Below are 26,143 nucleotides of genomic sequence, written 5' to 3'. Positions count from 1 at the left end.
AGTCTCACAATTCACAACATGGTCATTTGTTACTGCTTGGTCGTCGCGGCTTTGACCGTTACTGGAAAAAGAAATAACTGAATTTTTTTTCTCAATTGAAATTGTCTTGTCTTTGTCGAGAAAGACTAATGTGTAAACACGCGTAACCAGTTGTATGGTTTGTTTTGATACTTTCTTGACAAAATAACATCGGAACCTTTTCCCGTTCACCATTGGTGCACATTTGTTGGTTCGGGGTGGGAAAGGCGTGGCTTCACCATAACAATGCAGTTCAAGGAACGTGTAAGGAATGTTGTGATTACAATACAAACTGTAACCTTACTGGCTGGTGAACGCGTCAGTTGCGTTCGAGCTTTATAAATTCCGTTCACGACTACGATCTGAAAGCTAACTGACTGAGCCGTTTATGGAGATTCCCTCCGCGGTAGGACAAAAAAAAACTAGTGGTGGCTGGCTAAGTAGAAAACAGACAACGCTAAGCTAACGCTAGGTAGCTAACGCTAACATCGGCATAGTCTGGGATATATCGTTTAAATCCCTCTCGGGGGGGAATACCTTCCGACTAACAGTTAACGGTTCGGTTGTCTTACCAACCGTTTTCCAGCCACTTGAAAACCCCGACGCGTCTGCATACAAGGATAACTTGATGGGACTCGACGTTCATGAAGCCGAAACACCTGCCATTTCCCCCGTGTCATTGAACAATCAAAGTAGCAGCCAAGAAAGTAAGCTCTGAGCTCTGTGCTGTTAGGTTAGGCTAACTTTAAGTCATTCGTGAGTATGTGTGGTTATACTTGGTTCAGTTTGATCACGTATTAAATATGGTCACATACTGATGAAACCCAACTCCGTTGGATGGTCGCGTACAACGCTGAGCAGGTCTTTGTTGGACAACACGGTAGCTAGCTTAGCCAGACTAGCATGTTAGCTAGCTCAACCACTTCGAGAGGGGGCATCGGGTTCAAGCGGGTGATAACAAACTAATGGTGTTTGCAACATGAACGTTTCTCCGTTCCATAGTGAAGTCTGCACGACTCTCATATTGCGTGAAACCGAATAATGGCACCGTGGCTCGAAAGTCGCATTTATTAGCAAGCAGTCTTGTTGATCAACCGCCACATCCTTTGTTGTTGCTTTGTTTCTTGAGCACATGGCTTCCCATGTTTTTGTTCACGCAAGCTACAGCGACCCCTGTTTTGGAAAATAGGTTATTCCATCGCTGACTGATGTACTATGTATTTTAAAACTATGTATTTTATTCTATACTTAATGTTTTTATATTCTTTGCGCACAGATAGATGGAGCTCAGCACTGCGACATGTCTTTGACCCAGTCATCCTGTATCATCTACGATTGTTTGCCTCCTTTGATGTAGGCAATTTCTACATGCAGCTCCGTAAAATGCAGGGTTGTAATTTTTGGATTGATATATCTTTACAGGGTCAAGACAATCAGAGGCAAAACACAAGTGCCTCCACCATAAGGTTTCCTTTCCCAGAGTGTGACACGTCTGCACGACGTCACCAATGCGACCATGGGAAATAGCAGTAAATAGGCGGCCACCAACTGCCCCCTTAAACCAGAGGAGGTTCTTTGGAGAGCCCTGCAACACCCCAGTACTTCTCAGGAGAAGGTGAGAACTTCATTTTAGAGTCTGACCTTATTAGCAAAATTATGCATAATCTAATTAAATTTTTAACAATGAGGAGTGCAGTGTTGTTTAACATCAGCCAAACCTCTTCTACAGGCGGGGCTCTAGATACAAACACAAAATGTGTTCCTCTCCAAATTGAAATTGGTGACTCAGTGAATTTCAACTTTCTGTTGCGCGTCTTTCAAAAATCATGGGTTCAGGGACTATTTAAAATGTCTTTATGCATGCTCAATAATCCAGGTAAGAAAATCAAAGAAAGTCGAATCAGCTCATCTGGACATAACGTTTATTGACAGAAACATTTCATCAGTCATCTAAGTCAGCGTTTCCCAACCCAGTCCTTAAGGAACCCCTATCCTTCAGATTTCCATTGTAATCCTGTATAGGTATCCCTGCTTGTACATACTCAACCAATCATCTCACAGCACTTAATTATGCAAGGTGTGCAATGTCTGACATAATTAATTGCTGATTGGTTGAATAACTACAAACAGGTACCTATTCAGGATTGCAAAGAAAATCTGCTGGATAGGGGTTCCTTGAGGACTGGGTTGGGAAACACTGATCTAAGTGACCTCTTCAGTCTAAACTGACTGAAGTTATCCCCGCCCTTATAAACAATACAGTTGCAAACGACTGAAACCAACAATCAGTTTCGTATGCAAATGAGCATGACCAAACTCTAGTAAATGGTCATGCCTATTTGCATATGAAACTGATCATTGGTTTCGGTTGTTATGCAACTGTATTATTTATAAGGATGAGGATACCTGCAGTAAGTTTAGACCAAAGAGGTCACTTAGATGACCGATGAGACGTTTCTGTCAATAAATTTTTTGTCCAGATGAACTGATTCAACTCTCTTGGAATGTAAAATAATGTTGAAGTTCCAAGAAGTTAAACAGATTACACACCTGTGATTCAAACTGTAGAGGTGTGTATTAAGACTGTTGTGTTTATATATGTTTTTAGGTTTACAGCCTTGTACATTTTTAAGGTGCAAGTCTTGCACCTTAAAATTGTGCAAGGCTGTGCAAGTCTTGCACATTAAAAAAATGGAAATGATCATTAAAAGCCTTTAAGCCTTGCACTTGCACATACAAGTATCCTCTGCTTGACATGAGTTTTTCTCTGAATCTTTTTGAACAGCGCATTTTAAGCTTCTAAGATGGTGCAACTATTTCCTAGCCCCAAGGCTGTAAAGATTTTTCTGCCAGTATTGACTCCGGCAAAATAAGTCTCCACCCTAAAGGCCAGAACACAAAGATATTGGTTGACACGCATAACGGACAATCCTGTTCATTTCAATACGAAATTCTCACGCCAGTCTATCATTGAGTTGACGTATGTCTGCATGTCATGTTGCAAATGCTCAGAAGAGTTTTCTATTCACCAGCATTTACGTTCCTTAAGTCTTTATTTTAATTGGGGTAAAATGTGTTATAATAGCGCTAAAATTAATGGTTACTTTCATTACTGTAATTAATCTCTTTTTTGTTGTTATTTTTGTTAATAATTTCTATAACATGCCAAAATAATGTCAAATTCCCATTACAGTTCCCAGTGGCCAAAGATATGCCTTGAAACTGTTAAAGGTACCCACTGGAGTTTTTCTTGTAAACAACGTGCTTTTGTTTACCTTCAGTTTCTCACACCACATTGTGTTTGTCCTTGAGGTCTCACAAACATGTTGAATGCATTTCCTACTTCATAAAACATTTGCAAAGCTTTTTTAGAATGTCTTGAAAGTTGTATTGTTGACACTGGTTTTTGGTCTTCTTTTAATTGGCAAATATGGTGCATTACCTCCACCGATAGTCTGACTGTGTGAAACAAGTGTAAAATGTCATTCAGATATTCTCATGCCTCTGTGTTGGTACAAAATCCCCTCTCTGACTGCAGCTTTCTCCACTGAGAAAAAGTCTCACCGATATTTACCTGATTTCTTTCTTTGTGTTCTTTTGTTTTCTCCTCTATATTACGGTCAGTCTTATGTTTCTTTGCTTTTGATGCATTTGTTTCACTTCTACAGTCAACATAAACGACCGGGATTTCACTCCTACCAAAAACGACCATGGGCGGTCAAATTGATTGCCGGTTTTTAAACTCTATATTCTGTCAAGATAAATACCCAAACAAGATATTAATGCATTGTGTATGTTAGTGTGTCTGTTTGGAAATGACTGGCACCAAAATTTACATTTTAACAACTATAATACTATTTTTAAACAATTTAAACTTCAGAGAGACATGGCATATAAAACGTGAAATGTAAAAAAAAAAAAAAAAAAAGAGGAACTGGAAAATAACCATTTAAACAGTCCCAAACAACGACCGGAACGTCAAAACTACTAAAACGAACGACCGTGGGTGGTCGTTTTGACCACCACGGTTTTTTAACTCTATATTCTATCAAGATAAATACCCAGTTGAGATATTAATGCATTGCATATGTTAGTATGTCTGTTAAGAAATGACTGACACCAAAATTAACATTTTAACAACCTTAATACTATTTTTCAAACAATTTAAAATTGCCGGTGTCCAACGCCTGTAAATACTGCAACGCCTCGGTGGTAGTCGTGGTGTGTCTGAAACGGGGACTGTACCCAGACATGTTGGAAATATTACCTGAAAACAAAACGGAAAACACATATTGCTAATCTAACAAACGTAACAATGCCAATGAAATGTGAAATGTCAAAGAAGAACTGGATGTTGTGAAGGAAATTACGCAAAAAACACGTGACATTACGCGCACGATGGCGTGCAAATTACACACGTCATTTTAACCACTCATGGTCGTTTATCATAGCTTCTTTTTTTTTTGTGCAATTGATCTAAAACCCATTTTAATGCAAATGTATGCAGTTTTAGGAGCGTTCAGGGAGCGGCAGGTCTGTATCTTTTTTTCCACAAAGTAATTAAACATTATACAACAGTTAGTTCCAACCAAGTCATTTGATTGGACAAGAGGCATTCCATGAGTGCTGATATTCAGTATAACAGCACTGGGACTTGTAACTATAGGTATCACTCCGCCGCACAGGTGTTCTATTAATAACCATTACTTAGGCTATATTAACAGTCGTTATCAATATCAGATTGTAACAAACTTGCACGGCAAAGATGGATATATTTCCACAAATACCATTTGAGTTAAATTATGAATGGTCGTCTGATTGCTCATCGGAATCACACATGCCACTCAAGCGACTGTCAGTGTCAACAGACTTTTATTTCGCTGGTTGCACAATAAATGGAAACGTCCACATTAATGTACATGATACAAAGTAGCTAGCCAGCAGTAACGTGTGTAGACCTATACAAAGTAGCAAGCTGTGCAGGAAAATGTTTGTGTTCAGGTTGCATGGCAACGGTTCAAGTTCAAGAGCGCAGTTGTGGAACTATTTATTGGCGGAGCTAAATAAATCATTAAATAAACAAACAAATCATAATCTGTTGTTGCTTTTTACTGTTAACTAATAAATGGCGATTGTAGAACTGTTGTATAAAAGCAATATCACATGAGAGGGAGTGCTGTTATACTGAATATCAGCACGGCTGTGATTCGGTCGTAGGTACGAGGCTGCAGGCTGAGTACCGAAGATAACCACAACCGTGTTAAAGGGGCCGCCCTTTAACAATTAATTAAAGGGCGGCCCCAAATACAGACTGTGGATAGAACAAAGGTGGATCAACTCTTGGTGCCTGTTATACAATGTGTAGTAACGTACAAATGCCACAAGATAGCAGTAGCTACATTTCCAGTACTATACGGGACCCGTGCAAGTGACTGAATTTTCTACAACAGCACCGCGATACCGCAAAATTTGGTTTTAATCCGATACCAAGTAATACAGGGACAGAATCGTCAATATCAGCACGGATACTTTTTATCATTAAAAGCGGCTTATGTACTTTCATGTAGGGGAGAGCAGTGTGTCATGATTTTATGAGGTGAATGCATCGTCACTAGGCAAAGTCTGAATACTTTTTCATGACTACTAAATGATTTGCCAAAGGTCAGCAATCATTGTAAGGTGATTTCTACCTGCCAACTGCGAGACCCGGGTTTGATTCCCAACTGAAACATGTATGTAGTAAGCAAATAATAAAAAAAATAGCTTCGTTCATTTATGTAGCACTTTGTAAAAAAACGTCATCCTGGGTACGACGTTAAACTGCAACCGTTGGGTCGTCGGTAACTAAACCGGCACCCCCACTTCAACCCTTGTGTTGTTGTGAGGAGGGTGTGTGGACACCCAGCAGGACTAAAAACAAAACCTGTCAAAGGGCAGATGAGTTCCTCTGTGAACCAACGGCCATCCATACCTGGAGAGGAGATAGGAACCACCAGGTACTCCCCCTACTGAAACACAATGATGACCCAACCATTGTAGAGGCATCAGCTGTGCTCCTACGACCTCCACAGGTTACAGAACTGATAATGATGATTGTAAAAAAAAAAAGAGAAAAAAGTGCTACATAAATGAAGCCAGTTTTTTTTCCTTTCCACTGTTAATTACTTATTCACATGTTAAAACACAGGACAGTTTTTAAAGTCAAATAACAAAAAGAAAACATTAAAAAATGTTTTTTGAATAAACATAGTGCACACAATTATTTGTGGAGAACAATAAATGTTTAAAACTTTAACAACTTTTATAAATAAGCAAAGTCCAAATAACTAAAAAAAAAGCACAAACTACCCTCAACCATTCTTCTTTCCTTCAATGGTTCTCAACCTTTTTACCTTCAAGGCCATCCCGTGTTCAAGAAAATATTCCCCAAGGCCCCCTTTTGGGCCCCAGGCCCCCTGTTGAGAACCACTGAGTTAGAGGTTTTTGTTCAGAAACAATAACATATTTACATTTTCCCCTTTCATTGCACTTTTTCTTTGGCTTACTAACGGGCCTGTCTTCAAGAAAATTCTTTCTGCAGGTACAGATGATGCAATGACTCCCAGGTATTTCTTGGCAACCCTGCTCAGAGAGGGGAATATTTTCTCAATTCTTTTTCCACCCAAAGTAGTGGGTCTTGATCCCGTGAAATTACCTTCTCTTCTACTCGTCTTCAATTAAGACATCAGTGCCAGTCCTGCGATGCTGCTGGGATGCAAGCACTTGAGTGTCAAACTCTGCCCATATCTCACCTTTTGCTGCAGGTGGGGATGCAGCAGCCCCTGCAGGGAAGCTCGAGTTAGTCGGAGCCATTGTTGCAGCAGAGCTTGAGGCAGAGCTTGAGGTAGGTTCAGGAGCTGACACTGAAGTGGCTGAGGTCTGGTTCACTAACTGCATTTCAGTGATGAGTCACCCTTTCATGGGTTCAACATTTGCTATGTAGCAGGACCCAAGGTTTTTAAATCTTGTGTCCAGGAAGGTGCTGACAGCAAGACCATAAAAGGTTTCAATACTTTTGAAACAACGTGGCATTGCACTGACAGCTCACCAGCTAGCTTGCTACCGTTGCGCTTATAAGATGCAGTTGCTTTCAGGAAGTGGTGAAATCAGGGGAATCACTTTTGAAACTAAAACGTGTTTTTCAGTCATCTCTCGTCACTTCTTCAAAGGGTCTCAGGGCATCAATGGAGAGACTGATCATGGACCAATCTTCCTCACATAAACACAGTGAACTCTTTCCAAGAAGACAGTGGACTTTGGTAGCAGCTTCCTTCTGCTCACATAGTCTCTCCAACATGTAGAAGTCTCTCCAACATATAGAATACAGAATTCCACCTTGTTTGTTTCAACTGATTGTATCAGTTTGTGTTCTGGAAACGTCAGCTGTTTCTGAATTTCTTTGAGCCTCTCTGCTGCTCTTGTGCTGTGGTGAAAGAAAGTAGCTCTGCATCTCTGCTGAATGTGAAGTAAATCAGGAAGAGCCTTAATGTAGTCTTTTACCGCTAAATTTAAAGTATGTGCAAATCATGGATAATGCACCCAACCAGCTTTGTAAACTGCAGCAGCATCATTGTCTGTGACTACAGCCTGAACTTTGTCAGTTATGCCCATTCACCAGTGATTCTTTTTAATTCTGAGCAAATGTTGTTAGTGCTGTGTTGTCCTTAGAAACTACAGGTGTCTAGGACATATGTTTGCATTTGCCAGTTCTCATCAATAACCTGGTGTAAGACAGTTAAATAATCCTCTGTGGCTTTTGATGTCTCGTGTCTGTTGTGAGTACAACACTGTTTGCACCATCCAGACATTTTTCTCCACTTTTGAGCAGCATTCTTCATACGTTGCTGCTATGTTCCCTCCATTAAACTTTTCCTACTTGGAATCTTGTAGCGTGGATCAAGTGTCTTAACAAAATTCATAAAACCATCATCTTCCACCACAGAGGTTGAAGGTCCTTTACAATAATTTCTGCAAGCCTTCTTGTAATATCCAGAGCTCTTGGGGAATCACCTGGTAAAATAATAAAACAATTGGGTATACAGCCTATAACACACTACAAGTAGCCTAAATATAGGACTCTTGTAGCCCAACTTTCACAGTTACACAGAAATGTTATTATATTCAGCCGTTTTCATATTTCAGGTTTGAGGTGTAATTTTGTAAACTCCATTAAAATAATCAATTTAGATAAGTTCCAATGGGCTGAATATATTATTTGAATGTCTGAATATTGTCTATATTTAATCAGTCTGTTAAAGTAACAGCTAATGATGACCAATTACAGTTTGAAAATGTAACATTAACCAATGCTGAAGATCCAGTTTGACTAAAATATTAATTTCGCTCCTATATATACTTGGATATTCCTTGCCTCTCTGAAAAGAATGCCAGTGAATTCTGTCTGTCGGGGTCTGTCTGAGAAAATTCCATCATCTTCCCTTCTTTTCTCTTGTAGCTTAGAGTTCTCTTTCTTGTCTTTTATCATGTGTTTAAACAAATTGGTGGTGTCGCCACAGTAGCGAACAGTCTCCCTACATACATGGCAGTCCACGACGTTTTCGTTGAGATCTGTAAAATAGCTCCACACGATGCTCCTCTTTCGTTCTGCCATCACTGCATGCATGTGGTGGATTGCTGGGTTTCACGTGACGTCAGTTCTGTTTCATCTGGGCTTGCGAAAAACACTTGGTGGTCAACCAGCTGTGATACAAGTAAGCACTAGTGATAGAACATTGGTAGAGATGAAAATTGCCATATGTGTGCTGGGTTTTGGGTTGTTCAAACTTTTCAAATCGAGAAAGAGGTAAAAGGTTTTTCAGAGTACCGAAGGTAGTTTTCATAACGGTGAACGAGTTAAGCATTTTTCTTTAAGACACTGTAATCAGTGGCTTAGAGACCTGTCTTTGGAGTCAAATGGACCCAAGTCAGAACATGCTTGAGTATGTAGTGACCACTTTGTGAAATGTCTGGAAAATGTATATAAAATAATTTATAATTCCCCCTTAACCTTTGCTTAGAGCCTTTACTCAGATTTCGTTGCTGTTATTATATTTTCCAGAGTTTACGCTTACGATCAAACGTGTTTATTCGTGCTTTCAGTCAGTTGCGCTATGTTGCATAAGTTGTCTTAGTGTTTGTGTTGATCTGCACTCACGATTCTGTCCAAGCAGTAAATCCCACTTCTTAAAAATGTTACTGGAGTTTGCACACAAAATATCTTAGCCATCACTTCATTTCTAAACACTAATTTGATGAAACATGTTGCTGGACAACAGTTCAGTGTTAAATGTACCATTACCATGGTTGCTCTACAGCTGTGCTTTTTCGCTGTCAGGTTGAATGTGGAATGATTGCTCTTCCACTCATCTTCTTTCACCTGTCCTCTCACAAAGAAGTTGTATGCTTCCATGTTCTTGAACGGTTTAATTTGTTTCGCTGAGTAGAGCGACGTTTGCAGAATCAAGAAGTTGGAAATGTCTGGAAACTCAACAGATGGATAATCCTTCACTTCGAATGAGAAATCTTTCAGTTTCAATGTGTAAGGGTATATTTCATCACATACTCTAATTTTATTGAGGTATCTTTGATGAACACTGGCTTCTAAATGCCTGTAATACTCAGAGAAGGCAGCATGGTGTCCTGCATCACCTGCGGCCACTTTGTTGACCACCAGGTGATTTACCGGAAGTAAAACCACAGGCCAAAAGTCATGAGACTAAAACCTAGCAATTGGCGCCAGAACGCAATGCATATGTTCGTTATTTGAGTGCACACGAAAGAACAACAGCAGTGGAAAAGCATATAGAGTGCATGCGCTAAGATGTGTTCATGACAACGGAACATTGTTTGAACAGACAGTTCTACTCTTTGAGGAAATAGGTACAACATAGAAGACAGTAACTGAAATATAAACTGGTATTGATCTTATTGACACTAGAATCGATCTTCAAAAACGAGATGTAGTATCTGTAGTATTGATATTTGGGATCGAACCGTCCACCCCTACACAGTGTAGGGGTGGGGGAGAGCGAATTTGAGCAGCATGGCACTAAAGATGGAAATTTGATGTCAAATTCAAAGAGAGAGTTTTGCAGTATGCAGAGGAAAATTCAGCAGAGAAAGCTGCAAGGCAATTAGACACTGACCTGAAAAGAATCAGGTACTGGAACAAAACAGAAGAGTGAGCTGCTGTTAGCTGACAAGAGGAGAGCACAGCTAGCTGGAAGTGGGAGGAAGAAAGTTAGCTTGGAGCTTGACTGAAGGCTTTCAGAGTTGAATTACTCAGGGACACACATAGTTTGGGAGACTTTTCCTACAGTAAAATAAATTCTCAAAGTCGGCACTTGTAAAGTGAAAAGTTCAGTTCGCTTTAATCTTGCAATTGCAGGCAAGAAAGACCGGCGGTGTAGCTATAGTTGTTCAGATGGACTAGCTCTGCGAATGTAAAGAAGCAATTCTTTTTATACAGGGAATAGCAATACACATAGGATGTTGTTTTAAAATCACAGGGTTGTATCGGTTCCATTCACAATAGCATGATAAAGACTTTCTAGCACCAACAGCAAGGTGAAAACAATGTAAATGAATTAGCATTGAATACTATTGGGTTTGGCCTGGGACATGGACTAGTCTTCTTTGCATAAACAAGAATAGTTAGCATATAGAAAGAGTGATGTGTCTCACCGAGTGGGACACACACCAGTCTTCTTTGCATCTAGAAAGGGCGATTATCTCACAGGGTGAGAAAGGAAGAATCCTTCAGGGAGTAATTAGCAAGTGACAGATAACTCATTAAAGCTCAAATTAAGTAAGCAGCTATGTAAAGCGGGCACTCAGAAACTCAGTGCCTCCTTGTCTGAAGAAAACCCTTGATTATAACAAAAAAGAAACATTTCTTCCACAATAGTTTGTTATTAGCAGCATAATGCAGTAACAACAAACAGTAAATGGAAGCAGATCAGAAAGCAAGGAGGCTTTGTACTTAAGTATGAGAAAATATATTTATCAAACAGAGGGAATTAGAAATAAAGGCCCCCTTATAATAAAATCCTGCCTCCAATTAGAGCTGGGTGACATGGACAAAATTAAATATCACAATATTTTTGGATCAAATACCTCTATCAATATTGTGACTATATTGTAGGGACTAGAAGAACCCCGCTACAATGTAGCGGTTTGGTTATCCACCCGTCTAAATCTCCTTCCTCTTCATCCTGCCAGCTAACCGCCTTCCCCCTGCCCCTAAAACCCCCCCCCCACTCCAACTCCCTCCCCCCAAATGCTCAGAATCATCTGAAATGCTGAGAAAAGTGGTTTTTAGCCATTTTTAGAAAATGCATATTTTGCATAATTATGCATAATTATTATAATTATTTTAATTTTCTGCTATTTTTCTGGTCCTCTCTGGAACAATACCTACCACCTCCAAAAAAATGAGGATCATAAGTGCATTTTTGCAAAAATGTATATTTTGCATAATGCCAAAACATTTCTAAGTCCCAGATTTTTTTTATATATAGGTGAAAAAATCAAAGATGCTCAGAATCATCTGAAATGCCGAGAAAAGTGGTTTTTAGCCATTTTTAGAAAAATGCATACTTTGCATATTTATGCATAATTATGCATAATTTTAATTTAATTTTCTGCTATTTTTTATAGGTGCCCCTGATCATCCCCAATAACCTCCAAAAAGAATCAAGGCCCCAAGTGCTTTAGTTTGGCCGTTCATAGACTCTCACACAGACACACACCACACACCAGACACACATTGTGAAAATACAGGAGTAGATTACTATTGGTGCTTTCACAAAACATTTACACAATCAGATTTTTGATAAATAATCAGTGATGCCTACATAATAACTAAATGGGTAAAGGTAAGTAATAGAACACCTGGAACAGTCTGGTACATTCAGAAAATTACATCACTTTACTGTAATTCAGCCGTTAAAACCAGGAAAAGACTACACTTATGCCATATCATGATATTAAGATATTCAAACTCCCAGACAATATCGTGTCTCATATCACGATATCAATATAATATTGATATATTGCCGGCCCTACCGTCAATAAAGGCCTGGTACCTTCTGAAGTTGAGGTAAATGAAGGCCCCTGGCCACTATTTGAGGAAAGACAGTATTCAATGAAATAGTCAAACTAATAAGGTAAAACTGTGTGCTTACATTCCTGTCCTGATTGATGAATACATCCTTCAGTCGACATGGTGTCATCTTCATTGTTTTATGTCCACAGCAGTGTGCAATATGGTGACATATTGCACATGCGGCTTGCTCATGTTGTGTTATGTGCATCCTTGTGTGCATGCTTGAATAACATCTGAGAGAATACCAAATTTACCAAATCTGGCCAACATTTTCTCCAGGGGAACATACCTTTGGGCCACTTTTCCCATTTGGCTGGTTACTCCTGGACCAAACAGAAAACTCTGAACATGACCATTGTTACTTTGTGATCCAACCAACAACAAACTACATACTATATAAATGCAGTCCAAATACATGCATAAAGCCCAACTTTGGCAGCCACAGAGAAATCATTTTTGAACGGGGAGTTATATAAACTAAGAATTTTCTGTGAGAATATTCACCTAAAAAGGGGTGGTGGTTTTAACAAATAGCCAATCACAAGCAAAACAGAAGAGGGTTGTTTTTTTTTTTATCTCAAGACACAATTATTATAATTTAATTATATGGGCAACATCAAACCATTACAATGCTAAAATATAATTGATTTAGTGAGAGAAGCTAGAGAGGACTGATAGGGAAAATTGTAGTAAGTGTAAATGTCTTCTACTACTACTACTACTGCTACTACCTTGGGCTGCTCCTGTTACGGGTCGCCACAGCAGATCATCCATTTTCATCTCTTCCTGTCATTTGCATCTTCCTCTGTCACACCAGCCACCTGCATGTCCTCTCTCACCGCATCCATAAACCTCCTCTTTGGCCTTCCTCTTTTCCTCTTCCCTGGCAGCTTCATATTCAGCATCCTTCTCCCAGTATACCCAGCATCTCTCCTCCACACATGTCCAAACCATCTCAATCTTGCCTCTCTTGCCTTGTCTCCAAACTGTCCAACCTGAGCTGTCCCTCTAATATACTTGTTCCTAATCTCGTCCTTCTTCGTCACTTCTAATGAAAATCTTAGCATCTTCAACTCTGCCGCCTCCAGCTCCGCCTCCTGTCATTTAATCAGTGCCACTCCAAACCATATAACATAGCTGGTCTCACAACCATCTTGTAAATCTTCCTGATACCCTTCTGTCGCAAATCACTCCTTACACTCTTCTCCACCCACTCCACCCTGCCTGCAATCTCTTCTTCAAAACTCTTCCGCACTCCCTGTTACTTTGAACAGTTGACCCCAAGTATTTAAACTCATATGCCTTTGTCACCTCTACTCCTTGCATCCTCACCATTCCACTGTCCTCCCTCTCATTAACACATATGTATTCCATCTTGATCCTACTGACTTTCATTTCTCTTCTCTCGAGTGCATACCCTCACTTCCTCCAGGCTCTCCTCAACCTGCTTCCTACTCTCGCTACAGATCATAATGTCATCCACAGACATCATAGTCCAGAGACTCCTGCCTGATCTCGTCTGTCAACCTGTCCATCACCAGTGCAAACAAGAAAGGGCTCAGAGCCGATCCTTGATGTAATCCCACCTCCACTTTGAACCCATCTGTCATTCCAACCGCACACCTTACCGGTGTCACACTACCCTCCTACATATCCTGTACCACTCTTAAATACTTCCCTGCCACTCCCAACTTCCTCATACAATACCACACCTCCTCTCTTGGCACCCTGTCATATACTTTCTCTAAATCCACAAAGACACAATGTAACTCCTTCTGACTGTCTCTATACTTCTCCATCAACATTCTCAAAGCAAACATCACATCTGTAGTGCTCTTTCGTGGCATGGAACCATACTGCTGCTTGCTAATCGTCACCTCTTCCTCTTAACCTAGCTTCTATTTCTCTCCCATATCTTCATGCTGTGGCTGATCAACTTCATAACTCTGTAGTTGCTACAGTTCTGCACAAAGCCTTTATTCTTGAAAACCAGTACCAGTATGCTTCTTCTCCACTCCTAAGGCATCCTCTCACTTTTCAAGATTGTGTTAAACATTCCAGTTAAAAACTCCATCGCCATCTCTCCTAAACACCTCCATGCCTCCACAGGTATGTCATCTGGACCAACCACCTTTCGACTCTTCATCCTCTTCATAGCTGCCCTCACTTCCTCCTTGCTAATCCACGGCACTTCCTGATTCACTATCCCCACATCATCCAACCTTCTCGCTCTCTCTCTCTCTCTCTCTCTCTCTCTCTCTCTCTCTCTCTCTCTCTCTCTCTCATTTTCTTCATTCATCAGAAAGTGTAAATGTCTATGTACATAAATTTAGCAATGCACATGGCTCCGTTGAGTTGCATTAGTATTTGCTGTTCATTTGGATAGCGTCTTCAGTTCTGCCGCCAGATGGAGACGTCTCATTATTAATCCCCATAGTAGTGCCATGCCTCTTTCTGAAAGAGGACAAGTGGTGACATCCATTCAAAGCACAAATTCTTTCAGCACACTCTGAACGTGACATCCCTCATACGGCCACCTCCCCCTTCCCTGAACTTGGCCAGAGTGGCGTGTCGGGGTATCTGCTGAGGCATTGATGTTATGGCAGCATAACTAACAGACAAATTATGCTGTAACCCCCCCCCCCTTTCAGAGAGGGTTGTTCCAGTTTAACGTATAGCCTCTTTGACTTCTCTTTTGAGCCATCCGTCCTCCCTGTCTAGAATGTGTTCGTCCTGGTCCTCAAAACTGTGGTTCTTTTCTTGTAAACAAGTGTAAACTGCTGAGTCCTGTCCCGAGGGGTTCGCTCTCCTGTGCTGTGCCATTCATTTGTGTAGTGGCTGCTCAACAACCGGAGAAGCTATCCAATAAATGGCGAAACGCCTTCAAACTGAAAACTAATTTCCAATGAATAGATTTAAACCTCCCCTGGATATTTTACTATCTGGATGACTGAAATGAATTTACATAGATACAATGTTACATCCAGGTATTGTGTAGTAATCTGTGGAGGAAATTACACATATCCTTACCCTTTATGAATGGACTATGACAATTACACATGTAACAGATGAAAATTATATTACATTACTGCCTTGGCACATGTAGCACATGAAAAGTATATTACAGTACTGCCCTGGTTAAAGTAATCCAGGTTACACAGTTTCAAATCTCACCTATCTAAACAATACCGAACTTAACTCTACTGTGACTCAAATTATCACGGTGCTTTGTCTGAAAAATAATTTTGATAGCTCGCTGCTTAAGTATATAGCAGTAACTTAGTAATAATCAGGCTTTTTTGAGATAGTGACTCAGATGGCTGGGATGAATGACAGTCTTCTAAACAACACCTTGAATGAAATTGAGAAAGTGGAGAATGCAGAGGAATGCATTTCACTCTATTTCTCATAGTTAATGCTTGAATTAAGTATTAATGCTAACTGCACGTTCACTACAGAAGGTAATTTTTACCCACATGTCTATTTGTTAAAGTGGTGAGTTGGATAATTTCTCAAACATTTTTTTACTTGCCTTTGCAGAGGCAGAGAAAATAATGCAGCTTGGAGCACTAATAATGCCATAAATTTGGCGATAAAGTTTTCACATTTACAGATTTTTCACCATTGATGGCACCAGTGGACATCATTTCAGAAGACTGTTCAGTATTATGGTTGCTAATGAAATGTCCCTACGACACACATATATGAGAGATAGTGTTGAAAATCATGATTGTTTACCTTGAAGACCATCGACCCCAGATATAATTTACCTTGTCATAAATTCTTTGCTCAAGAAATTCTCCCAAAACTGTACACTCAAGTTCAGAAACAACTGTCAGAAAATGTTTATACTAGCCTGTTGCAGGACTCCTAATTAGAGTCCTGCAACAAGGCCAACTTGGTAGAAGGGAGCAGTATTCACTTGCCTGTAACAGGGCATATGAGCAGACAGGTGACTCCAAAGGTAGCAGGGGGTCCTCTGGCTCTGAGCTCGTACATATATCGCTCGACAAGTGGCACATGCAGGTCTAAATCTGACATGTCTTTCATTCTCACTAGTATCACTACTTTTTGCAGCTGCTGCCATTTTCAGTATTTATACTTTTCTTGGATGGATTATGCCCCTGTCGCTGATGTTTGCATGCAACTAATTCGTTGTTTGAAAATGCACAGATATGGGGTTTCACTAAAACCAACCTTGGCCCTTTATCTGAATTTGACATCCATTTTTATTGACATCTGATTATCCAGGTCCATGGGCTCCTTTTTGATTGTGATGTTTATGATCATTTTTTTTGTAGATACTTGACTAGTGAAGAGGGACATATACAATATAGCCTAAACATACCCTGCTGGTCAGGCTAGGTGTGCAGTACGCAGCATGTGTTAAGTATAAAGCGCAAGTTACCATAGTGATGTATTTTGCAAAAGTGAGCCACTGTCATGGTACTGAAAAGCCCAAGGTAAAGCCCAATGTTAACTTACAGAGGTACTAACATTGCATAGTGAGAAAGGCCAGGCCCTGATATATGTCGGGACCTCAGTAAAGGCTGATTTTTGTGCTGAATGTATTGATATCATGGTCTCATAGTTTGCAATTGGCATTCATTGGGAGTGACAAAGAAGGGCAGGATTAGGAATGAGTATATTAGAGGGAGTGGCTGCCCTCGTCAGTATCTGGAGCTTTGTCTAACTAATGTCTTTTGCAAATAGCTTTGACAGCTTCTTTGGGGAAAATGGGTTCACTCCTTTCATCCACTAACCTTAAAATGAATTGTTTCACCCTGTCATCTTCATCTTGAGCACATGATCAGTTTCCGCTGCATCATGTGGACGTCTGGATAACCCATCAGCATCAGCATTTCTCTTGCCAGCTCTGTACTGTATGTTGAAACTGAAGTTAAACAGGGCAGCAAGCCACCGGTATCCTGCAGCATCGAGCTTGGCAGACATCAAGACGTAGGTCATGATGGTGAACTCAGTTCCATAGAGGTAGTCAAAGAATTTATCTGTGACAGACCACTTGAGTGCTAAAAACTCAAGTTTAGTGGTAGGGTAACGCTACGCACAGTTGGACAGGCCTCTACTTGCATAAGCGATGACTCATCTCCAGTGTGCGAACTATACCATGGCCTTTGGGGAACTCACTTTTTTTACTGGGGGGGGGGGGCTTGCGCATGCCTCAAAGAAACGGCTGACTGTGATTCTTGTTGCAAAGAAACATTCATATCTGCAAGTATGTTGGTCTACTTGCTTTATGTCAGCACATCTGATAGAGTCTTAACAAAGCAATCCATGAGTGATCTGTTCATTGAAAACACTCAAAATATATTTATTTTGACTCATGTAATGTGGCTTGGCTTTATTTTCTTGTAGTTCCATATCGTCTGGATGAGGTGAACCATGAGTTCAACAACAGGAACATAATATAACATAGTCAGTTATCATGCATCAATAATAGCCTAATTTTACCCATGATCCATGATGATGAAGACACAGAAAAATAGAAATGCCAGCATATTGTCAATATTTGAGAGACCCCCCAAAATTTCACAAATCGTGTGTTCAGGGGAGCTCATGTCTTATTAAGGGGAGCCAAGCTCCCCCTGGCTCCCGCGTAGTTTGCACCTTGCTCATCTCACCGTATGTTCTTGATAGAGAGCTGCACCGAGTCCATGCAGGCTGGCATCAGTATGCAGGACATACAGTTTCCTGGGGTTGGCAAAGCCGAGGACTGGAGCAGTTGTCAACTTCTCTATAAGTGCTTTGAATGCGTTTTCGCATTCTAAGGTCCATTTTTCATTTAAGGGTCGTTTTAGGTCCGAGTTGGAGAAGACCTTGGAGCTTTTTGGACTTCCTCCGGGGTGGAAGGTAACCAGCAGTCAGAGTATTTATAAAGGTTTGGCGACTTTTCCTTGACGAATTTCCTATAATACCTGGTAAATCCTAGGAAGGATTTCAGCTCACTGATGTTGTTTGGCCATCGCCAGGTTCAGAGGGGCAATTTTTCCAGGGTCAGTTTCCACTCCATTTTCCGAGACTACATGGCCCAAGTACTTGACTGACTTCTTGAAAAAGTGGCACGTTTCGGGTGATAACTTGAGACCAAACTCCTTAAACCTATCGAGGACAAGCATGAGGTGCCGTTCATGTTCTTCAAGTGTGTCCAAAAACACGATGAGGTCATCGAGGAAAACCAGGACTTCTTTGAGGTTGAGAGAGCTCATGCATTTCTTAATGACTCGCTGGAAGGTTGACAGACCATTTATGACTCCCTGGGGCATCCTGTTGAATTCCCAGAAACCCATGAGTGTGACAAAAGACGTTTTGTGCTTGTCCTCTTGACCCATTTCCACCTGATAGTAGCCAGACTTTAAATCCATGACCGAGAACCACTTGGATGCTATGACAGCAGCAAAGGTTTCCTTGATGTTCAGTAAGGCATATGCATCCTTTATGGTCTGGTTGTTTAACTTCCTGTAGTCGATGCATAGGCTCTTTCAGGTGGAATCTTACAGCTTCATAGTCTTTTTATTTTGGGATTTTTTTCTCCCTTTTTCGTCCCAATTCACCTTTCGCAAAGTACTGCCCCAGAATGGTGCTTGTCCAGTCCTACCTTAGCAACGGTTTCTATGTGAGCGAGGTCCGTCAAGCTTTCAAACAGACAGCAAAATGCTGAAATGGTGTGCCTATGGGATCTGCAAATTGGGTACTAGATATCTGAAAAGTTTGGAGGGGGTGTAATTTTTTTTCACTTCCTGAAACCCAGAACGCAAGAAGTGCAATGGATTTCGCAAATCAAATCAACAAAAATACCTGTCTGCTCCAAGCTAAGCTTGCTACTAGCTATTATTGATAGCTAATATAGCTAACATATTATTACTGTTACTTTTACCCACACAATGCTTATTACCATTATCAACATATCAACATATTACTGACTAACAACATAACATTATTAATGTACCTGATGAACATAACCAGCTTAGTCTGTGGCCAGAGATACCTAATTTAATGGTAGCTAATGATAGCTAGCCCACTAACATAACTTTGTTATGCTGGTCACAGGTTAGCCAGGTTCCACCTTTCATTTCAGCGCATAAAGACCCGCGGGGAGGGTCGGCTGGGATGGTCTCTGGCCAGTCAGACCTCTCCGTATCTGGCCTATTTTAAAAGTTTCTCCCCCTCTTTGAGCTCCAGGTGAGGACCGGCTGTTCGGAAAAGTCGTCCCACCCTCGGAGGCTTCTCGTTTGCCTTATTTTGTTGAAAATACTGGTTCTCGTCCGAAGGTAAAAAACAAATCATGGGGCGGTTCCCCCGGCCCTGGGGCATATCCGTGGCCATCCTGCGACCCCCAGGAGCCCATACAGAACCCCTGAAAAAGCCTGGATAAAAGAACGCCATGGGGAACCTTGGCCAAAATCAACACTATAATACAGTGATGTTGACAATGGATTATTAAAAATATACCAATAATAGCTGAAATATTTAAATTACCCTAAAGTGCAATTGGTCCACAATTGGTCCACAATGTTTTTCAGAATTCGTTGATGGGGTTTCTCATTCTTTGATTGCGACTGGTAAGCTTTACCCTCAATTACAGTCGCACCCGGCAGCCCAGACTCCGCGCAAGTCAGTTTTACTTTTAATATTCTGAATGTATCCCTCCTGCATACTGTAACCCCTTCTGCCTTTCACGGTATGATATTAAGGATGAATTACTCCAAAATACATAACTTATTTTCTCTGGGAATGCACTGATTTCTTCTTTCATGTTTTTGGGTTTTCCGGCAACTTCCTGGATGGTTCTGAAAAGCTTGATGGGAAGAGCAACAGTAACTAAGGGGGGCGGGACTTTGCGAAAGGTCAGTTGTATCCGGCCAATTACCCCACTCTTCTAAGCTATCCCGGTTGCTGCTTCACCCGCTCTGCCAATCCGGGGAGGGCTGCAGACTACCACATGTCTCTTTTGATACATGTGGAGTTGCGAGCTGCTTCTTTTCAGCTGACAGTGAGGAGTTTCGCCAGGGGGACGTAGCACTTGGGAGGATCACATTATTCCCCCCAGTTCCCCCTCTCCCCCAAACAGGCGCCCCGACCAACCAGAGGAGGTGCTAGTGCAGCGATCAGGACACATACCCACATCCAGCTTCCCACCCGCAGACACGGCCAATTGTGTCTGTAGGGACGCCCGACCAAGCCGGAGGTAATGCAAGGATTTGATCCGGCGATCCCTGTGTTGGTAGGCGACGGAATAGACCGCTGTGCTACCTGGCAGCCCTTACACTTCATAGTCTGATGGGTGAATGGGCCTTGCCCTCTGCTTGAAGGGTTTTGGGTCAGAGAGGGGGACCTTGTGCTTGACTGCAGTTGTATGACCATAGTCGAGGTCGCCCATTGCAAAAACTTCAGGGATGGAATTCAGCTTTGTTGTGATCCACTCTTTTCACTCCTCTGAAAGAGGGGACTCACTGAAGTCAAAAGTGATTGTGTTTTCATGGTTTGTTGAGCTTGTGGCCATACATTCAGCAACAGTGCTGGGTTGTTGTGACACCTTGTGCTCTTCAGTTTTGTTCGATGAAGTCGACAATGGAGAGAGAAAGAGTGGGATGGAAAGATTTGCTATACTGCGGTTCACTGGCACTGTTATATTATGTGCTGTCTCATTCTTGAGTAGGATAGGGACCTTGAAGAATGTCTGATGAGGGCTTGATATGACATAGCTACAGAAGGACAAACCACTGGGTAGACTTGATTGAGTGGAAGGCTCCAGCGAGGGACTCCAATACTCCTGGGCACCTTTCTGGTATATCCATTCAACACCATCTCACCAGCTGGGATTACGGTGGCTTTCTTGCATTGCAGTTTGACTCTCCCCACCATGCCCTTGTTTTGTTCGGTTTTGTATCTGCTGTATTTGTTTCGAACCAGGGGTATATTGGTGCCTAAAAGGGTGGGAAACTGTGTTGGACCTGCAGTCTGGAACGATGAGGGCTAACGTGCTGACAATTTCAGCTTTGCCTGCAACCCTTTCTGGGAGCAGTATGTTGACCTCGATGTAGCCTAGGTAAGACACATCTTGACCTCCAGGGCCTTCCGCTTCAAGGATTTTTCTGAGAGGCAGGATTGGCACAGAACGCAGGTAAGTATCATGGAAAGACTTGGAAATGGTAGTCACCTGTGAGCCTGAGTCAATAATTGAATTACACTGGGTTCCTTCAATAGTGACAACAGCAGCGGATCTTGGGCCAACTAAGCACTGAGGAGCTCGTCTTCGGTGGACTCTGTCTGTTAACATTTGGCTTTTCTTGGTTTCCATTTCATCTTGGGACTTTGATCTCTGTCTGTGGCTTCAGTATGTCTCCTACTGGAAGCCGGTCCAGTTTAAAGGCAGTCCTTGTTTTGCTCTCCATTCATTTTGCTTGGCTTTCAGTTCTTTGTACTTTTGGTCAACAGCAGCTTTGTTGATAGTGTTCTCACATACCTTGGCTATATGGCCATTTTCACCTCATCTGAAGCAGAACCAGGCTTTAGGCTGAGTGTTTGTTTTTTTTTTTTTTATTATTTCTGATTTTTCCATTTTTTCTCCCAATTTAGTGGCCAGTCGCTCCCTATTCTAGTTCAAACACCCACCCTCGTATTGTATGCGTTCACCAACTGCATCTGTCCGGCCGGCAGTCTCGAAGGAGACGCCTCGCCTTTTCCATGACAAGGCGAATCCAGGCCGAACCACTGCTTTTTCCGACACACACAGAGATGCATTCATGTGATGAACACAAGCTGACTCCACCCCCCTCTTGAAGACAGCATTGCCAATTATTCTTGCTTCATCGAATCCAGCCATAGTCGGATCTGACGAGACCGAGGCGTGAACCCCGGTCCCCAGTGGGTAACAGCATTGACACAAAGCCGATGCTTCGACCGCTACACCACCGCGGACCCCAAGGCTGAGGTTTTGATGTCACCTGGTGAGCTTGTGCCTCAACTTGACCCGTGGGCAGGTCTGAGCTTTCTGCTGTCTGTCTCGCAGTTTCTCTGTTTTTTATGTTTTTTTCGGTGCTGATTTCAGCAAGCTGCTTCTTCAGACTCTGTGTCTCTAAGATATTTGCCTGTAACACACTTACTTGCATTTGGATCTGTGTAAGGAGACTTGTTGGGCACAGAATGCACATTCACAGTGGCTTTTGGCTTGGAGGTTCCAAAATGGCGGTGCATTCGATCCAGTTTAGTCTTCTTTTTATTTTTATCTGTCTGCAGCTGTAACAGCAGCTCTGCGAAATAAAAAAAAAATTATATTTCAGCTCTAATTGCATGACGAGTATGTGGTCCCAACAGCCGCATTTGAACTGTTTTCAATAGCTGATGGCTTGCAGCAGACTGGCTCACTCCATTTCTCTTCACAGCATTGCTCAGCAGCATCTGGAGCCTCTGTAGATACTCTGATGCCTTCTCACCTGGGTTTTGATGGGTGTTCAAGAACCTTGCAAAGATTTCATCACCGTCCTCAACCATAAGCGGAGTCCAGCAGTTTCACATATCCTCTTGGATGAGCGGAGGAGCCTAGCTGCTTCACAACATCTGAGGCTGGGGGAAGCAGACTTTCCAGTGTTTTCCTACACTGAACATCCACTGGGGCTGTCTTGGAACATCAAGTCTACATGGAGGCACCATGTTTCAAAGTTGGCCTCTCCAGGAGGCTTCAGCAGAGAAGGAGCGTAACCACTTGGACTGGCTCTGAGATGTGGAAGTGTTGTTTTTGATTACATGCTCAACCACAATGTGTTGCACATCAGATGGGTTTTAGCTCATCATCTCTGTTTCACAGTTTTAGCTTTTATTGTTTTCTTCTGTACTGCCAGGTGAACCTTCTTCTTATCTGTTTTGGGACTTAGCTGAAGAGGGATGAGCTTCACCAGGTCAGGCTTCTTGTTCTTGGACTTGCGTATGAGAGGTGTAATGCTATGTTCAGAGTGAGCACTCTCATCAGAAGATTCACTGCTATTTCTTGAGTCAGAAGACATATCTGTGGGAAGGGCTACTGTCTGGCTAGTAGTATGTGTATGCACTTTAATACTGTCTACATGCCATGTCACTATAGCATCATTCACATTTGCGATCTGAAGGGGAAACATTGCCATTGGAGTTTCTGAATCAAACTCTACAGTGACTATTCTCTTGTTCTGTATTTTGAAGCCTCACTACTTTAGCTATAGTCCCATATGTCTGTAGAGAAGTTATGATGTCATCATCAGTGTCTGTTTTGGTCAAACCAACAATGCAAACAGGCCATTTTGCATTAATGCCATACATCTGTTAAATATCCATGTTGTATTATTTTTGTGTTACTGTCTGCATTTATAACAATAATAATCTGTAATTTGTATGTAAACCTCAAAATTGTTTTAAAACCTTGTCCTCCTGACTGGCTCGCCACAAATTACGGTGTAATACGTACTAAAGGCCAAATGTAGCACAGGAATGAATATGCACAGTTTCGACACTAATATGAATCAAGGTGAATCTCAATGTACAGACTGCATCTATTGGCAATGGTAACGTTAGGTTTGCTCAAGGAGGATATAATAAACAAGGACAAGGTTTTAGAAAAGCAGCACAGCAATTAACATTTATTCACAAACCAATACCTTCAGTGTAAGCAATCATACTTATATCATCAACGGGTCAAATAAAATAACCATTCAGTGTATATTGAATTCTATCCAACACGAAAAATACTGGTAAGCATTAAGATTTTAGTATCAAGTGCACTTGTATAGAAATAACAATAAACTGGCCAATAAAAGGAAAAAGGAAGAAAAAAAACGTTTGTCTGGTGTTCAGTCAGTGTCCATCTACCCGGGTAGTGTGATTTTGTTTTGCAAAGATCTAAGCTGAGTAGAAGAGACGGGCGTGCTCCTTTCCCTGGACACACGATGGAGCAAAAGCTGAAGACACCCTCTACACAAGCTGGCCTGCACTCTGCTCAACAAGGCTCACTGGTTTGGGCTCTGGCTCGCCATCTTGTTTCAGAATCCACTTTAACGAACGTGTATCAAAAAATCAACCTGCAAACAGCAGTTGTTCTTTTAAATTGGCATCTTTTTTTATAATTATTATTCGAATCTGTATCTCTACACTGTACAGTATACTTTTTTCTCTGCCTATGAAAATATAAATTAAATGACACAATAACTATACATAAAACTAGATGAATTAACTTGAAAGTACCTTAGCATCTAGCTTATGGCTTTCAGTACAACACAGCAACATTAGTTACTATATTTTCAAGAATAAATCATGAAATCAAACACATTCAGTCTATCTCAGATTGGTTTTGAGAGTCTCTAACATACTTAACAAAAACGCACAATGTTGCACACAGCCACACAATAAAAATACCACAGAATGAAATTTGCTAGCATAATAAACTAAGCTATTATCAACGTGACTCAGTGTTAAACTCACCGGAGCTTTGCTCGGTAAAACACAAAGAAAGAGATGACGCTCGCCAGTCAAACTTTGGTTCACAAGAGTAGGAGTCTTCTTAGTGTAAAATCCAAAAGATAGTACTTGTTATGAATTTTAGAAAAAGTTATAAGCTTCAAAAGACTTCACCACGGAGATGTCTCTGCCCTGGTCCTATACAAAAATCAAAGGGGGGGCGATCTGCAGCGAGTATGCGCACTCTACTGGTGAGAACGGGGAACTACGTTGGAGTTAACACTAGTTACACCCACTGTCTTGCGCAAATCACATTTCAAACAGTTACAAGTTATTAGGTATTGAATTTGAATATCAGACACATTGTGTTTACCGTGGTTAAAATTGTCACCATAACACCCAGAAGAGCACTGACATGTGACATGTGGCATATAGAGATCAAAATGCATGAAACAGACCCTGAAGGGAAGGAAGTGATTTTTTTTTTTTTTACTATGATAGTCTATTTTTCATTCATTTTATGCTCTCTTCCGCCTAGTCGCAGTCAGCACATCCAGACACCACCACGACTGAAGCTTTTTTTTTCCAACGCTAGATTTAGGGTAACACTGCCCATTTCTTTTAGGTGGTGGAAGAAAACTCTCAGGTGGGCCGCCTAAGTATTAGATAGGCAGGGAAAAACCAAGCATACATAATGATAATAACAAAAAATGCCAAGAAACTACTGGCCTAATTTAACATCAAACATTTGAGTTTTTTATTATTTTATTTTACTATTGTTTTTACATCGTTCTGTTCCATGAACTTGGAATAGCGTGTCCGTTACTTTTAAGTGATAGTAAGTAGTCTTTATGTGTGTGACCGTCTGTGGAGCAACATCTTTTAAAGCTCATGTTGGAAATTAAACCATCCACCCTCGAGCCTGTTAGTTACCAAATACCCACTTTTCATGCTGTGTTGAGGAATTAAATTTATGTGTCGATTAATTGATTCCAAGAATGTAATTATAATGCTCTTAACTAAGCCTACACAAAGTGATAGAAGGTACTCCTCTTGTTTCTGGAAACATTGGAACAAATGTCTGTATAGGTTTTAATCATGGTGGACTTGTGAACTGCTGTTTTAGCTATATTTTTGTGTTGTTGACCTGTGTTATATTTTTGTTGTTTTTTTTTTTATATGGACCTATGTGTCTGAATAAAGTAAGATTTGATACACTAGGCAGATTGTCTTCAACTGTTCATGCTTGGTGTCCTTTTCTGTATGATACTACAGCCCTCCAGTGAGACGTCAGTGGGGGAGACGAGACAGGCCTGTACTGCACAATTCCCTAGTCCAGGATGAGAACTTCCATCATCCGCTTTTCTCCCAACACCAACAACAGGTTCCTTTAGATGAGTCCAGACAATATAGCCACACCAGCGCACCGCCACGCATGCTTCACCCTGCTGCTCACCTGCCTCAGCAGAGCCCCATTATGGTGGATCTACATGACCAGGTAACTGAAGAAAAAGCTGATGGCTCAACCTTTGTGAGACA

At 41.3% G+C, this 26,143-nt stretch overlaps 1 protein-coding gene across 1 annotated transcript in view; it reads left to right on the top strand.

Annotated features, from left to right (window-relative positions):
• The first annotated feature begins 317 nt into the window (after positions 1 to 317).
• Positions 318 to 26,143, top strand: part of rnf44 (ring finger protein 44) — a 34,384-nt gene continuing 8,558 nt past the window's right edge. The window contains exons 1-3 of the mRNA XM_056290199.1: positions 318 to 725; positions 1,441 to 1,633; positions 25,880 to 26,102. Of these exons, the coding sequence (XP_056146174.1) occupies positions 1,527 to 1,633; positions 25,880 to 26,102 (330 nt within the window). The 5' untranslated portion in view covers positions 318 to 725; positions 1,441 to 1,526. The remainder of the gene's footprint in view (positions 726 to 1,440; positions 1,634 to 25,879; positions 26,103 to 26,143) is intronic.

Source organism: Lampris incognitus, chromosome 1, assembly GCF_029633865.1.
Source record: "Lampris incognitus isolate fLamInc1 chromosome 1, fLamInc1.hap2, whole genome shotgun sequence".
Classification (NCBI taxonomy): domain Eukaryota; kingdom Metazoa; phylum Chordata; class Actinopteri; order Lampriformes; family Lampridae; genus Lampris; species Lampris incognitus.
The sequence above is the reverse complement of the archived record's forward strand: the minus strand, read 5'-3'. Positions and strand labels throughout refer to the sequence as shown.